We start from the raw sequence: 14330 nt of genomic DNA on the forward strand, positions 1-14330 counted from the left end.
CGTCCAGTCATTCTGTGAACCAGATGCAAATCTCAGGTGTACCGCACCACAGGAAAACAGTGTTGAGTGAATCTCCACCGTTAAAAAACTTCCTAGGGTTCAGTGTAATGTTTATTTTCCATCCAACCTGTTATTAAGGTCACACAAACCTGACGAAAGGAAAGCACAAATATCAGCTTGATCCAAAACTTCCGTGGCCCTCAAAAAATTTTCAACGGTAAGCATTCAATCCCCACCATTTTTTGTGCTGTGGTCCACCTGAGATTTAGATCTGCCTCATTTCTGGGATCACACCTAAAATGATCCGAAAAAAATGGATGTACGGCATGGATAAAACAGATACATCATATTGGGGCCCACAGAGCTTTTACACCTGTTAGCTGGCTGGTTCAGGCGTCGTTAGCCAAACGGCGTAGAATCCGCCTGCACTCATTTCACCTTACCTAACGTGGGACATCCAAGTAATTATTGAAAAAAGCGAAGGGTTATTACGTAAACTACCATTACTTGTTCGGACAAGCAGCTATCTAACTCGTCCTGAGAGTCCTAAACTCAAATCTATAAATACCCGTATAAATCCACACTTCAAAACCCATCAACGTCTCCCTCCATCTCTCTGATAGGGTTTTCTTTTCCTCTCTCTCTCTCTCTTCTTGAATGCTCAGACGCTTCTCCTAATCGAAGAATCGCACCATGTCTTTCCGCGGCAAGAAGCTCATCAACGATCCAAACGGTCAGTTGTATGAACTCATTCTCCAGATCTGAAGAATCTCACTTATTGATTCCAAACTCGCCTCTTTTTCTCTTGCATGCAATTTGAAATTTCTGTTTGATTTTCTTTTCTTTTTCTTAAAATTTAAAAGGTCTGATTTTTTCGGTGCTAAAATGAGTCGTCTTCTTTATTATATGGGCTGGAATTCGGTGTGAGTTTGGTACACTGTAGGGGGGTTTTGACAATATGTCCCTACAGTACACGTGGCATACATGTGGTCCACCCAAATCGTCTAAACCATTGGTCTCATTGTCGATGGAATACCGGCCCTGAAATCCAGCCGATTGGATGATCATGCAATTGGATTGGTGAGAGTGGAATGGATGGTTGAAATCAGAATGGTCAACGGTCTGAAATTTTAGGGCAAAATTTAATGGGGGAACATCTATGATGGAGCCAATGAATTGGACAGCCTGGATTAAGGTGCATGTATGGCAAATGCAGTATGGATATGTCGGTAGTGCTCCCTTACATTGTGTCAAGCTCACAGCGCAGTCTAGCCCTTTTTTCTGTTGATTTCTTTTATAGATGTGGTGACGGAGTTCATAGAGGGTGTTGTGGAGACATTTCCGGGATTGCAGTACTTGGATGGATTCCCTGAGGTGATAGATTTTATCATTAATTCGTGTTATTTATTCTTAACTTGCGGTTTTCTGCATGCGCGAGTGAATTTGATTTGTGGTTGTTTGCATGTGTATGTGTGTTGTGAGATGTGATGCTTGGCCCAAAGTCCATGAATTTTCATTTGGACCAGTATTTGTAAGTGGGGCCCACCTCACAGAGATCCAGACTGCTCACCCTTGTGATCGCTGCAGTGGATGGGTGATGCTTCCAAACACTCCTCCTAGGACAATCCTAAGCATTCAGTCCTCTGCGTGTAGGTTGATGGTTGAAAAAAATAGCCAATGGTCCATGAAAAATCTCACATTGGATGGATGGGTTGTTTGATGGACGAGAATTTTGTGCCACTGACAGTCCACAGTGGGGTGTGCCAGATGAAGTGTTGGATCAACAAGAGATGGGCCCCAACCATACAACATGCTAAGCTGAACGAAAAGCGCAGGTGATTCGGCAGCATTGTATAATACCACTTGTGAGATTCCTAAATGTGGCTAATGTTTTGGCTTGTACAGGTTAAGGTTGTGCTTCGGGCTGATGTTTCGGGTGGAACATATGACAAGGTTTCTGTTATATCAGGTGATAATTTGACCATGTAATGATAATATTATTATGTTGAAATTTCTCTTCGTAGAATGCAAATGTAGGATTCTTTGACATAGACTACATACACAGTTACACATGGAGTGTTGATTGATATAGGCCTTATAGGATAATTTGCTACCTTTTGTTTGTGTTAGAGTCACTGTCAACTTGAACATGTCGCTGGAGGGGCTAGGCCTACAAGAGGCAGCAGATGCCTTGTTACTTGCAGCACATACAGTCCTTGTATGTTGTGGTTTATGCATGGCAGGAAGTTTATCATGTTACCTACTCTTGGATCACCACACATGGTATAAAATCCATGGTGGAACATTCACCTACTAGTTGTGTGGCATGCATTTGACTTGTTAATGAGAGGAAAGACAACATTAAAATGTGCTTGGAGTGAAGAACGCCCATAAGTTCATAACTGCCAATTAGAGCAAGTTGTTGGTTTGTGTTTAGAATAAATCTAGGCATTTGTTCTCCTATGCAAGCATGGAAATGGAGTAGTTATGTAGGTGCACGGCAATAACTTGTAATCAAGCTAATGGTCATTTCTAACTGAAGGAAAGTGGAGCTTTCCAGGAACATTAACACTTGATGAGATACATTAAGGGGGTTTTAAAACTCAGCCAGGGTCAAAACCGTAATGAGTCATTCTGTTTTGGTCGAAACCGACAAGCTACATAGGTACAATGCATGCATGTGTTTGTGAGGCATTCAGTTTGCACTCCAGCTAAACCAGTGAGTTTTGAGACCTTGTTCATGATATACATTGTCATCTTAGCAATTCAAAATTTGGGCCTTTACAAATCCATTTACATGTGAGTTATTTATTTATTTATTTATCATAGTCTAGCTAGCTTTGGCAACTGTGAATGCAAGACGGAAGAACATGGATTTCCTAAAGTAATAACATTCAAATCACCCATTAAGGGAGTTATAACCAAACTGTCTGTCAACCATGTTTGTGAAGCATGAACTCATTTTAGCCACTTATTGCAAACTAATGTGCCTTATTGTACAGGGGGTGGCAGTGGCCATGAGCCTGCTCATGCTGGATTTGTGGGGGAAGGGATGTTGACAGCAGCTATTTGTGGCGATGTTTTTGCATCTCCGCCTGTTGATTCTATCTTAGCTGTATGGGGTTCTTGCCACTTGATCTATAAATGGGCAGACACATCCACATGTGTCGTGTCTCAAATTTCTTTTCTGAATCTTAGGGATCTGTTGACTAACATATTTACTTCTTTAGGGTATTCGAGCTGTTACTGGTCCCATGGGATGCCTTTTAGTGGTCAAGGTATATTGTTTTGGGAACAGTTTTAATGAATTATTGGCTTTACCACTTGAATAAAATTTCATTATATTGAATCTTGTTGGTCTGTGCATTCACTGCTTAGATGTGACTTTGCATGGAAACTTGAAATTTTAAGTTATCTATCGACAGACTTTAAAGTTTGAGCCATTTGAAAAATTAGCCATACGTTAATTTATCATAATGGAGGTTTGTTACAATATTTCATGTTCATTTGAGTAGGAATATACTTTTGCCATGCAGGTAATGTCTACTGATCCATACTATTGCTATTTGGGCTTTGACAGAATTATACCGGTGATCGATTAAATTTTGGTTTAGCAGCTGAGCAAGCAAAATCTGAAGGCTATAAAATAGAGGTAGTCATTCCTTTAAATTTGCCGTGCTACTATATTGGTTCTTGTTCAAATCCTACAAACTAAAATAAAAAGGAATGATACATGCAGACAGTTATTGTTGGAGATGACTGTGCTCTCCCACCACCTCGGGGAGTAGCTGGAAGAAGAGGTTTGGCAGGGACCATTCTTGTCCATAAGGTACATATGTTTCTTTCCTTGTCTAAGCCTCAAAATACGGTTTTGCTATGAATTCTATACATTATGGTGGCTGCATATCCTTTAGTTAATAAAGTTCTCAAGTTTTCTGTATAAAATCTTTCTTGAAAATTTCAATGGAAATGAATGGTATAAATTGTTTGTTCATGAACCAGAACCGCATTGAATACCAGAAGTTGAAACTGCAGAATTCCTAGGTTGAGTTTGAGGGAAGCTTCAAAATATGCAAGCTCAACGCTCTTGGATTGTGTACTGATTAAACAACTCTTTTGTGTTCTGAGATGCTTCTATGTTGGTTTGACACTATTTCCTCATCCTTTGAGTCTGTGTAGCCATGTTTTTCCTCTATGGAAGGTGCTGAGGAAACTTTCCCCTTTTGGGATTCAAAGAGGGGTCTTGTCCTCCTGAATTCCTGTCCAATATCACGTCTGCCTTATTTTCAGCGGTCAAGATGTTAGCGAACATGTCTATCATGAAAGAAACTAATTGAGTTCAATGGTTTTTGTTGTTTTCCTTTCTGATGACATTTGCCCGGTATCTATGATTCGTTGGAATTGCTTAATACCTATTTACAGAAACTGTTTTTAAGTGGTTGGGACAGGCATCGATTCTAGGAATGATTAAAATGAACTGACCTCTATGTTCCTTTCATTTTCAACTTAGTGTAGTAAATGTTTGCTTTGTGAACGGCAGGTAGCAGGGGCAGCTGCTGCGGCTGGTCTTTCTCTTGCTGATGTTACTGCAGAAGCAAAGTATGCATCTGAAATGGTGGGAACGATGGGTGTTGCCCTCTCTGTTTGTACACTTCCAGGCCGGGTCGCATCGGATCGTTTAGGCCCAGGAAAAATGGAGCTAGGTCTTGGAATCGTAAGTTGTTAAATAATCTCATTTTCTTGCTATCTTAATTACAGTTTAATCCATTTCAGTTACCTTTTATGATCAAGTAACCTGAATGAATCGACAATAGGACTTCAGAATTTATGCATCAACATGCAATCACTGTGGCTTTCATAAATTGGTTCTTTGACTTGAAAATATTTCTCGCACTGCAGGCTTTGCTTTGAGTTAGATCATTCCAATTGGTTGACATCATCCTCCTGATTGGCGGGGTGGATATTTAGTCATGACATGGATTTATGTTAATCGTTTTTGAAAACCCAGTGGCTAAATATGCTATTTCCTTTTGCAGCATGGGGAGCCTGGGGCTGCTGTTGCTGACATTCAACCTGTGGATGTAGTGGTATCTCATGTTCTAAAGCAGATTTTATCAACGGTCTGTTTCACTTGACCACTGATTATTATACTGCTTCTGTATTCTATTTTGTTGCTTAAAATATGGGATAGCAGGTCCCATGATAAAACTGAAACTCAATTATGATTGCATGCTAAATCTAGTTCTCTTTTCTCATCGTTTTATCCTTTCTAGACATTATTGGAATCTTTACTGGTCCCAGTAGTGTTTAGTTCCTTTAATTCCTTTGCATTCTGAGAAAGTGAGTCGAATGTTGCTATTGGGTGGTTTGGCACTGATTTGGCACTTCCCATACATATAATACAAAGATTGGGGATTACCTTTGATCATTTCTGGAGGTTGTCAATGGTTAAAATCCTCTTCCTCCCAACTAGCCACACTAAAGCTGCCACTTTTGAGCACCATAGTTCCACACATGATATGACATATGTGCTTGACTACCTCCCTCCAAAGGAGATCGAAGCAACTTATAGAATGAATGGACCAAAATGCAGTCTGAACTTTAGCCACATAATCCTGTCCCGATCCCCCATCGATGGAGCACATAAGTGCATTCTAGCTAGGGGCATTATGAGATCTTCTATTTCCACATTAGATAGGTTCGTGGTGTGCCGTAATGGCCGTTATGTTACCATAACGGTGGCAACCTTACGTATTATGGGGTTGTAACGGCCGTTACAAAAAAAAAGAAGAAAAGAAGACCCGCTCTTTGAATTTGGCTGTCAAGTTTGTGACTTCCAAATCTTTGACACTCTCTAAAGAGAGGGTATCCTTTGTCCACCAACCTCCTTCATCGCAACCGTCTCTCTCCACAATGGACCTTCTTCCGTCCCGAACCTCCACGACCATTTTCCTCATAGCACTAGATTCGCTTTCTCCAAGTCCTTAATGTCAAGCCCCCACCAACATCTTTATATGGCTTGCAAACTTCTTCACAACCTAGTAAATGTTTTTTTTTTTTTCGTACCTTGCCACAAGAAAATCATGTCTCAGCACTTCCAATCAGACCAAAACATATTTTGGACACCTGGACAGAGACATGAAATATAGAGGTATATTTGATAGAGCTACTTTGATTAGAGCTGGTTGGCTGCCCATTGACAGATACCCGCTTTTCCATTTTGATAGTTTTCTTTTGAACTTTTCCACCACTTTGTCCCAAAGATGCTTCGCTGGTTTACCAATGCCGTGGGAAAGACCCCGTAAATGAAGGGAAAGTTCTCATCTTGCACCAAAAGATCCCTATCATTTACTCCACTTCATCGATGGACATCCAAATGCCCAGCATCTCACTCTTAGTGATGCTAACCTTCAAACTTGACATGCCACCACTTTAAAGTACCTAATCACCAATCTTAAGTTGTCCACCATACCTACATCCGCTTCGCAAAAGAGAATGGTGTCATCAATGAACCGAAGGTGGCAAATTGGGACTTGTCATCTCAATCCTGAAGCCGCATATGAGACCAACCTCTTGCCCTTCTCATTCTGCTCAAGGCTTCTACCACCGCTACAAAGAGTCAAGGGGAAAGCGGGCCCTCCTATAGGACACCGCTCGAACTTTTGGAAAAAAAAAAACTTTGGGGGACTTGCTGACTAGAATTGAAAACCTTGCCAAATGGGTACACTCCCTCATCCACCATCTCCACTTCAAACCACACCCCAACTGCCCTAGCATGTAATCCAGAAAGCTCTAGTCCATATGGTCGTAGGCGTTTTGTATATACATCTCGCACACTATACCTTTCAACCCTTACAGTGAGAATCAATGCACTTATTTTATAATATTGTTGTTTAATTGGTTGTGCTATATGGGCTCAATATTGAGCAATTATGAGGCAACATGAAATCATGAATAGAGGCAATGAGGATCGATGCACTCATTTTATAAGATTGCTATTTGACTGGTTGTGCTATATGAGCTCAATATTGAGCAATTATGAGGCAACATGAATTGAGGCTTAGCCTTGCAGAGAAGAAGGATGTTGAAGGGTCATTGTAGAGATGAAGGATCTCGAGGGGTCATTTGGTAACTTGTATTTGGATTGTTATATAAGAATCCAAATCTAGGATTTGGAATCTGTAAGATTTTCATTCTGTCAATAGTGTTTGGCACCCTGCATTTTCGCTCTGTGGAATTTAGAAACGGTGGTTGGATTCTGTTGGGAGCTATGGAGAGCAGACGTTGTTGCTCTCCTTAAATGAGCATTTAAAAAAAAATACCATTAGGGAGGATTGCCAATCTTCAGATTTTGCAAGCTTGCTTTTAGTGTGGAATTGAAAAGTCGGTTTACTTAGGATTTAAGATCCAGGGTGCCAAGCATAATATCTTGGCCTGGTTTTGGATTCCAATTCCAGAAGCCCCAAAATCTAAGCTACTAAATGAGACCTGATATTTATATGTGGAAAGATTAGGGTGGACATAATGAAGAATGAGAGTGAAGCAGCCTAAACCGTAGAAGCCCTGATAAAAAAATAAATGATGGAGAGAGTTGAGATGGTCCGCGCATGTGCTACGAAGGCCGAAGGCAGCCCTAGTAAGATGGGAAACTTTACTTTGGATTGAAGGGTGTAAAGGAGGATGAGGGAGAGACCTCAAAGGACTTTGGCTTGAGGTGGTGAGAAAGGATATGAAGGCTTGTATAGTTACCGAGGATAGGGCCTTAGATAGGAATGATTTGTGAAGTAGGATTCCTAAAGCGGACCCCAAATAGCTGCACTAAGTCTGCAATGATGATGGTGGTGATTTTTTCCTTTTGGATTATATATGGAAACTAGTGAACTTTTTATGGTTTAGAAGTACTCCACAATCTGGTGAAGAAATGTCACCATTGCAAATCTTGTATGATTACAGTTCAGATCTCAATTGTTGGAACCACTCTTTTTTTCTTTATCTATTCATTAGGTTTGTATTATAGTTCCTTTTCACTCTCTTTCTACTTGGAATTTCCATGTTTATGTGGACCAATTGTCTTTGCCTTTGCTTGATTTACATGTATGTGTGTCTCCATACATATATATTATGTTGTCTCCATACATATATATTATGTTGATATTTTTTCGAGTTCCGCGGATCATGCTATATTATACATTTAATGCGACAAAAATGTAAAATTTTGAATACTAAAGAATATTTTCTTTATTGAGCTGAATAATTCGTTTAAATTGAATAAAAAGATGTCAATGGTTGATTATGTTTTTAATGCGGGGGCATTTTCACACCGGGGCCGGTGGGATGCAGGGGCACACTCGGGGTGGGCGGCCCGCGGAACCCATGGATTTGAGGCCTGTGTGAGGTGGGTGGCTCGTGTGAGATAGAACCCATGGATTTGGGGCCCAGGAGGGGGACGGAACCCATGGATTTGGGGCCCACGAGGAGGGTTCGGTCGATGGCCTAATCCATGAATTTGGGGCCCGGGCTATGAGATAAAGGGATTAATTCGCCATGCTCTATTAGTTCGAGCTTTTAGAGCAAGTGGTTAATTGTCATGCATCAAATTAGTATCAGAGCGGGAGGTCTCGTGTTCGAGACTCCTCACTAGGGGTGATTAATGCGGGGACATTTTCACATCGGGCTCAAGTGGGGTGGTCTGTGGAATGTAGGGGCACACTCGGGGGTAGAACCCATGGATTTGGAGCCTACTAGGAGGGTTGGGCTGAGAACCTAATCCATGGATTTGGGGCCCAGGCTATGAGATATGGGATTAGTTCGCCATGCTCTATCAGTTTGAGCTTTTAGAGCAAGTGGTTAATTGTCCTGCATCAGTTTTGATGATGGTACAAGGGATAAACGCCTTTAAAAGATATGAAAAAGATTATTACAATATCGAACGCATGAAACTCTACTTGAGAGAGTGAACGAGAGGAGTTTTTCGGGTAAAGATTGTTGGCTATTGTTGCTCACAACTTCGACGAATTTTGTCAAAAGTGGAAACTTCTCTTGACTAAATGAGGTGAAAGTCTAATTGAATTCTTTGTATTCTTGGTTCAGTTGAATAGACGATTGAGTGCGCTAAATAAGAAAGTTTATAAAACGGTAAAAATGTTAAAAATGCTAGTGCAAGACCACTTGTCAATCATAAATTTATGCTTCACAGATTCATACTCAATAGTCAGCTGATAAGTTGAAAGTTTAAACTAAAAGGTATGATTATATGATTCTTGTTTGCTAATGGCTGCTATGATTAGAAGTATATATTTAAATTGTGTGCCTAGTTTTTATATGTTTGTTATCGATTTTCAAAGGTTTTCTTGAAGATGTTTGACTCAGCAGTCCACTGTAACATGCATACTGCAGAAGTTTATAAAACAAGCATGAAGATGTATTGTTTATTTCTTCCTATTCAACATGTTGGTTTGTTTGACTTGCAGGAAACTCAATATGTTCCAATCACAAGGGGGAGTAGGGTCGTGCTCATGATCAATGGGTAAGTGACTTGCTTCAGTTCTTTGCTCTCCATTGTTGTCTTTCAACTGAGGTTTGAATAAATGGAACTAGGACTCAATGACGGTCCAAGTGTGATTAAGCCAGAAAGTAATTGTCTACAGGAGTACAAATCATGACTTATAATGTATACAAGGGAAATGCATTATGCTACCAGACTTTTATACACTGGTTTTACAGCGTTGGATCTAAGAAGAGTTATACAAGTCATGTCCTTACTTTGGAGGCAATCACAATGTGAAACACATGCTCTAAATGCCACAAGAATTACCACTCGATGATCAGAGAGTCATATATCCCAGTGGTCTCACTTCACACTAAAGTATCATAGCGTCATGTAGTAGCAGTACTCTACGATATTAATGGACTTCAAAAGCATAAATTAGAAATAATGGTATATGTCTGGAGTTCTAATTTGTGAATTCTGGAAGAAATCTGTATGTAAGAAGCATAAATGAAACACCTTTGGATATATTGCTTATTGTAAATAGTATGAGGATTATTCTTGCTCTCTAGATAACTCCTTCCACCAAATCCCAAGGGAAGCTAATAATTGCCGGTTGTCTTGCCAAGTAAATCGTCCTTAGACCTATTTGCATAGGAGATTCTTATCCATTGGCATAATGGGGGCTTTTCATTTGATTGTCTGTTGGGTCTTTTTAGTAAATTTTGTTTGTTACCAATAAAAAAAGATGTCAAATTCTAGAATCTTAATTTGGAAATCAAAGTTTCTGCAGGATGCTGTAAAGAAGAGCTAGCTGCTTCTTTGGAGGCTAGCTAGGGGTAGTTTGGGGCTGGGATGATTTTCTCATCATCGTTTCCTTTTTTAATCCACTTTATATCACTTTGTTTGGTTACTAATAAAATTCTATGTACAATTTAGAAAAATAAGAAGAAGAAGATTCTTACACTTGGTAGTCTTGAAAAGAGATAATATTTTTCCTGTTGTGTGGATGGTAGTCTTGAAAAGAGATCATATTTTCCTGTTGTGGGGATGATGTGTCTGAATGATGAGGAACTCTGTGGAACACATGATCTTAAATGGGTCTTTCGAAAGAACTTAAGTAATAGGGGTCATTTGGCCTATTTCATCATAGAGAGAATGTGCTTTGGAGAATGGTGTCATTTTCTTTCTTGTGGGGCCTTTGGAGGAAAACATAACGAAAGGAATAAGGATCATCTTCATCTAGGCCTTATCCCAATAATAGGGGTTGGCTATATGAATCTTGTTTTGCGATGCCACTCTATCAAGGGCCGTACCTTCAGTTAGACCATAGGTCATCCTCCATCCACATCCTTTTGGACCTTCTCCTTGCCCTTTTAGAGCCTTCAACTTGTACCAACTTAATCCTCACTTGTGCAATTCTTGGTCTTTGGTTCACATTACCAAACCATTGAAGTCTACTTTCCCTCATCCTATTACCTCTTGGTGCTACTCCCAAGATCCCTCAAATGCATTCATTTATAGTTCTATCCTTGTCTTGCCACCTGTAAAGTAGGAAAGCTTTGGAAAGAATGGAAAGAGTAGTAGGGTTGGACATCCATTCCAATTGTATTTATAAGAGAAAATATGCAAATTACATATAATATCCCCAAGTAAAATGGAAAACTCGGAAACAGGAAAAAACCTAAGAAACAACATAAAACTAATACCCAAAGGCCCCTAACCCAAACTAGGGGCCCATGACAGGCCCATATATACTGTAACACTCCCCCCTAAGCTGAGGCATAGATATCAATCACGCCCAACTTGCCTTGAATATGTCTTTCCACTTCAACTGAAAGGGCCTTAGTGAAGATACCAGCAAGTTAATTTGTAGACCTAACAAAGGGAGTAGAAATAATGGCAACAACAACCTTCTCAAGAATAAAATCACAATCAACTTAAATATGTTGTGCGCTCATGAAAAAGGAGATTGGAAGCGATATGAATTGCAACTTAGTTGTCACAGTACATGGGCACATGAGTAGTTACCAGAAATCTAAATTAGCAACAAAGCATTTCAACCACAAGATTTCACATGTAGCATTCGCCATAGCTCGATATCAGCCTTAGCACTGTATCTTGCAATAATAGTTTGCTTCTTAATCTTCCATGTAACAAGATTTCCCCCATAAAAGTACAATACCTTGTTATAGAACGACGATCATCAGTTCTTGCCCGGTCTGCATTTGAATAACCTTTAATATTTAAATGATTATTACAACTAAATAGAATTGCACGTCTTAGAGAAGACTTAATGTAATGTATGCGACGAACAACTTCTGGATGACTAGAGCAAGTTGCTTGCATAAACTGGCTTACTAGATGGATTGAATGAGATAGCTCACGACGAGTAATAGTTAAATATATTCACTGACCAACCAAACACGGATACATGCAAGGATCATCAAGAAGCTTCCTATCATCAGCTCAAAGTTTCTTATTAAGCTCTAATGGGGAATCAAGGGGTTTGACATCAAGATTACCAGTTGAAGTCGAAAGTTCTGGTGCATATTTTCGCTGAGACAAAACAAATATCATTATTTAAACAAGAGACTTCAATGCCAAGAAAATATTTGAGCAGCTCCAAATCCTTGATGTAAAAAACCTTGCTTAGCCTCAAGTTAGAAATCCCACTATCATCATCACTTGTAACAACAATATCATCCACATATACATTGACAATGATAATGCCTTGCACACGCCACTTAATGAACGCTGAGTGGTTTGACCGAGTACGAGTAAATCCAATGTCAATTACGACCCCTTTAAATTTTCAAACCAAGCTCGAGGGCCCTACTTCAAATCATATATTGCCTTTTTAAGACAATGTTCCTTATTCTTCTCCCAATTTTGAGTAAAGCCAGGAGGAGGAAGCATATAAATTTCCTCAGTTAAATCACCATTTAAGAAAATGTTCTTAACATTAAACTGGTGCAATGGCCAATTCAAATTAGTAGCAAGAGAAATGATAATATGAACTGAGTTCTTTTTAGCAACAAGAAAAGGTTTCAGAATAATCCTTACCATATATATGCGTAAACCCTTTAACTACTAATGGACTTTATATTTGACTATACTAGAGCATACACCCAACATGGTATGGTTAAAACAGTTACGTAACAGCCGTTACAAGGCCGAATGTAACAATCTAAAATAGTTTTTTTTCCCCTTGTTAAAGGTTGTTATGGCCGTAATATAAAGGTAATGGTGGTAGCTGCTACGACCATTGTTACCATTATGACATACCTTGATACCCAACGACAACCCACTGGAGTCTTCCCCAATAGATAAAGTGGTTATCTCCTATGTACAATTCTTCTCAAGTGCAGCCATCTCCTCCTCCATACCTTGACGCCATAGAGGAGAAGTCATTGCCTCTTTATAATTTTTAGGAATAGTAGAAGAAGAACACTCATAAGTAGAAACAAAAGACTTGTGTTCACAAAACAAGGAATAATAGGAAATAAAATGTTGAATAGGATGAGCATACATCGTCTTTTAACTTTTCTAACAGTAACAAGCGAATCAAGAGACAAATTTAATATGGATCAAAATAAATGGGCAAGCAAGCAGGTATATAATCAATAACTAGATTCAAAGGAGCATGCCCTATGATGGATTCTGGGAAGGCTGTTGCTCGAACATTTCTTCGTTCTTCATACCCCTTTAAACCAGATTTAGTTGCCTGAGAATCAGAAACCACTCTATCTATATTATCATTGGGTGGAGAACATGCCTTTGGGATAGAAAGAATTGGATCGAAGTCTAGAAACCATTTACTGGTCCTCTTCATGATCTTTAGAAAAATATAGAATATTTTCAAGAAACTTGACATTCATAGAAACATAATGTTTTTTAAATGACTGGATCAAGACACTTAAACCCTTTTTGGGAAGTTGAATATCCCAAGAAAACACATTTAATACCTCGATTTGACAATTTATTTTGACGAGGATTAGTATTGAAAACATAACAAACATATCCAAAAGACTTGTAATGGAATTTCAAGAATCGGGTAGAATGCTGAGAAATATTGATTGGGAGTCTGGCCCTCAAGAACCATAGTTAGCAAAGTAATAAGTACTAAGGGCAACATCCAACCAAAGATACTTGGGAACATGCATACTGATAAGAAGAGCACGAGTAATTTCTAGAAGATGTCTATTATTATTTTTAGCAATATGATTTTGTCGGGGGTATATGCACAAGTAGTTTGAGAATTTATGTCATTCTCTTGAAGATAAGACAACACAAAATGAGAAAGATATTTCTTTGCAATATCTATACGAAGGGTTCCTATATTTATATTAAACTGATTTTTAAACCAAGCATAAACACTTTGAAGATTGAACCAACCTCATCTTTATTTTTCATTAAATAAGTCGATGTCATACGAAAAACATCATCAATGAAGGAGAAAGTATTTAAATCCATTAGAATTAATTGGAATTCGGCCCCCAACATCAGAATGAACTAAACAAAAGTTTCTATTTGACCTTTTTTTTTTTTTTTTTCCACAGAGGTATAAACAAACCTATGATATTTAGCCAAAACACATCTCACATTGAAAATTCTTGATATCATTAGGCTCAATTGATTGGCGCAACAAAGACTGTAGTACTGAACAATGTTTTAAATAGTGGTAGAGTGTTACGTAGCGTTCAACCCTTTGTAGTGCAAGTAGCGAAGCGTGTAGCTAACGCTACACGATACGTATATTTTTTAATTTAAAAATAGAAAAAATATGATAAATAGTAAGGAAAAATAAAAAAGAATAAAAAATGCCTAAAATAGTGTTCAT

The 14330-nt window shown here is 38.9% G+C and overlaps 1 protein-coding gene across 2 annotated transcripts in view; it reads left to right on the forward strand.

The window, feature by feature from the left end:
* The first annotated feature begins 570 nt into the window (after positions 1 to 570).
* The window catches only part of LOC131251610 (putative 3,4-dihydroxy-2-butanone kinase), a 32556-nt gene continuing 18796 nt past the window's right edge, over positions 571 to 14330 (forward strand). Inside the window, exons 1-10 of one of the 2 annotated variants that reach the window (XM_058252446.1) lie at positions 571 to 733; positions 1301 to 1374; positions 1906 to 1969; positions 3003 to 3115; positions 3231 to 3278; positions 3581 to 3652; positions 3740 to 3829; positions 4541 to 4714; positions 5037 to 5120; positions 9471 to 9526. In XM_058252446.1, coding sequence (XP_058108429.1) covers positions 694 to 733; positions 1301 to 1374; positions 1906 to 1969; positions 3003 to 3115; positions 3231 to 3278; positions 3581 to 3652; positions 3740 to 3829; positions 4541 to 4714; positions 5037 to 5120; positions 9471 to 9526 — 815 coding nt within the window. In that variant the 5' untranslated portion in view covers positions 571 to 693. The remainder of the gene's footprint in view (positions 734 to 1300; positions 1375 to 1905; positions 1970 to 3002; positions 3116 to 3230; positions 3279 to 3580; positions 3653 to 3739; positions 3830 to 4540; positions 4715 to 5036; positions 5121 to 9470; positions 9527 to 14330) is intronic. The other variant, XM_058252447.1, reaches the window with a different exon arrangement.

Source organism: Magnolia sinica, chromosome 7 (genome assembly GCF_029962835.1).
Source record: "Magnolia sinica isolate HGM2019 chromosome 7, MsV1, whole genome shotgun sequence".
Classification (NCBI taxonomy): domain Eukaryota; kingdom Viridiplantae; phylum Streptophyta; class Magnoliopsida; order Magnoliales; family Magnoliaceae; genus Magnolia; species Magnolia sinica.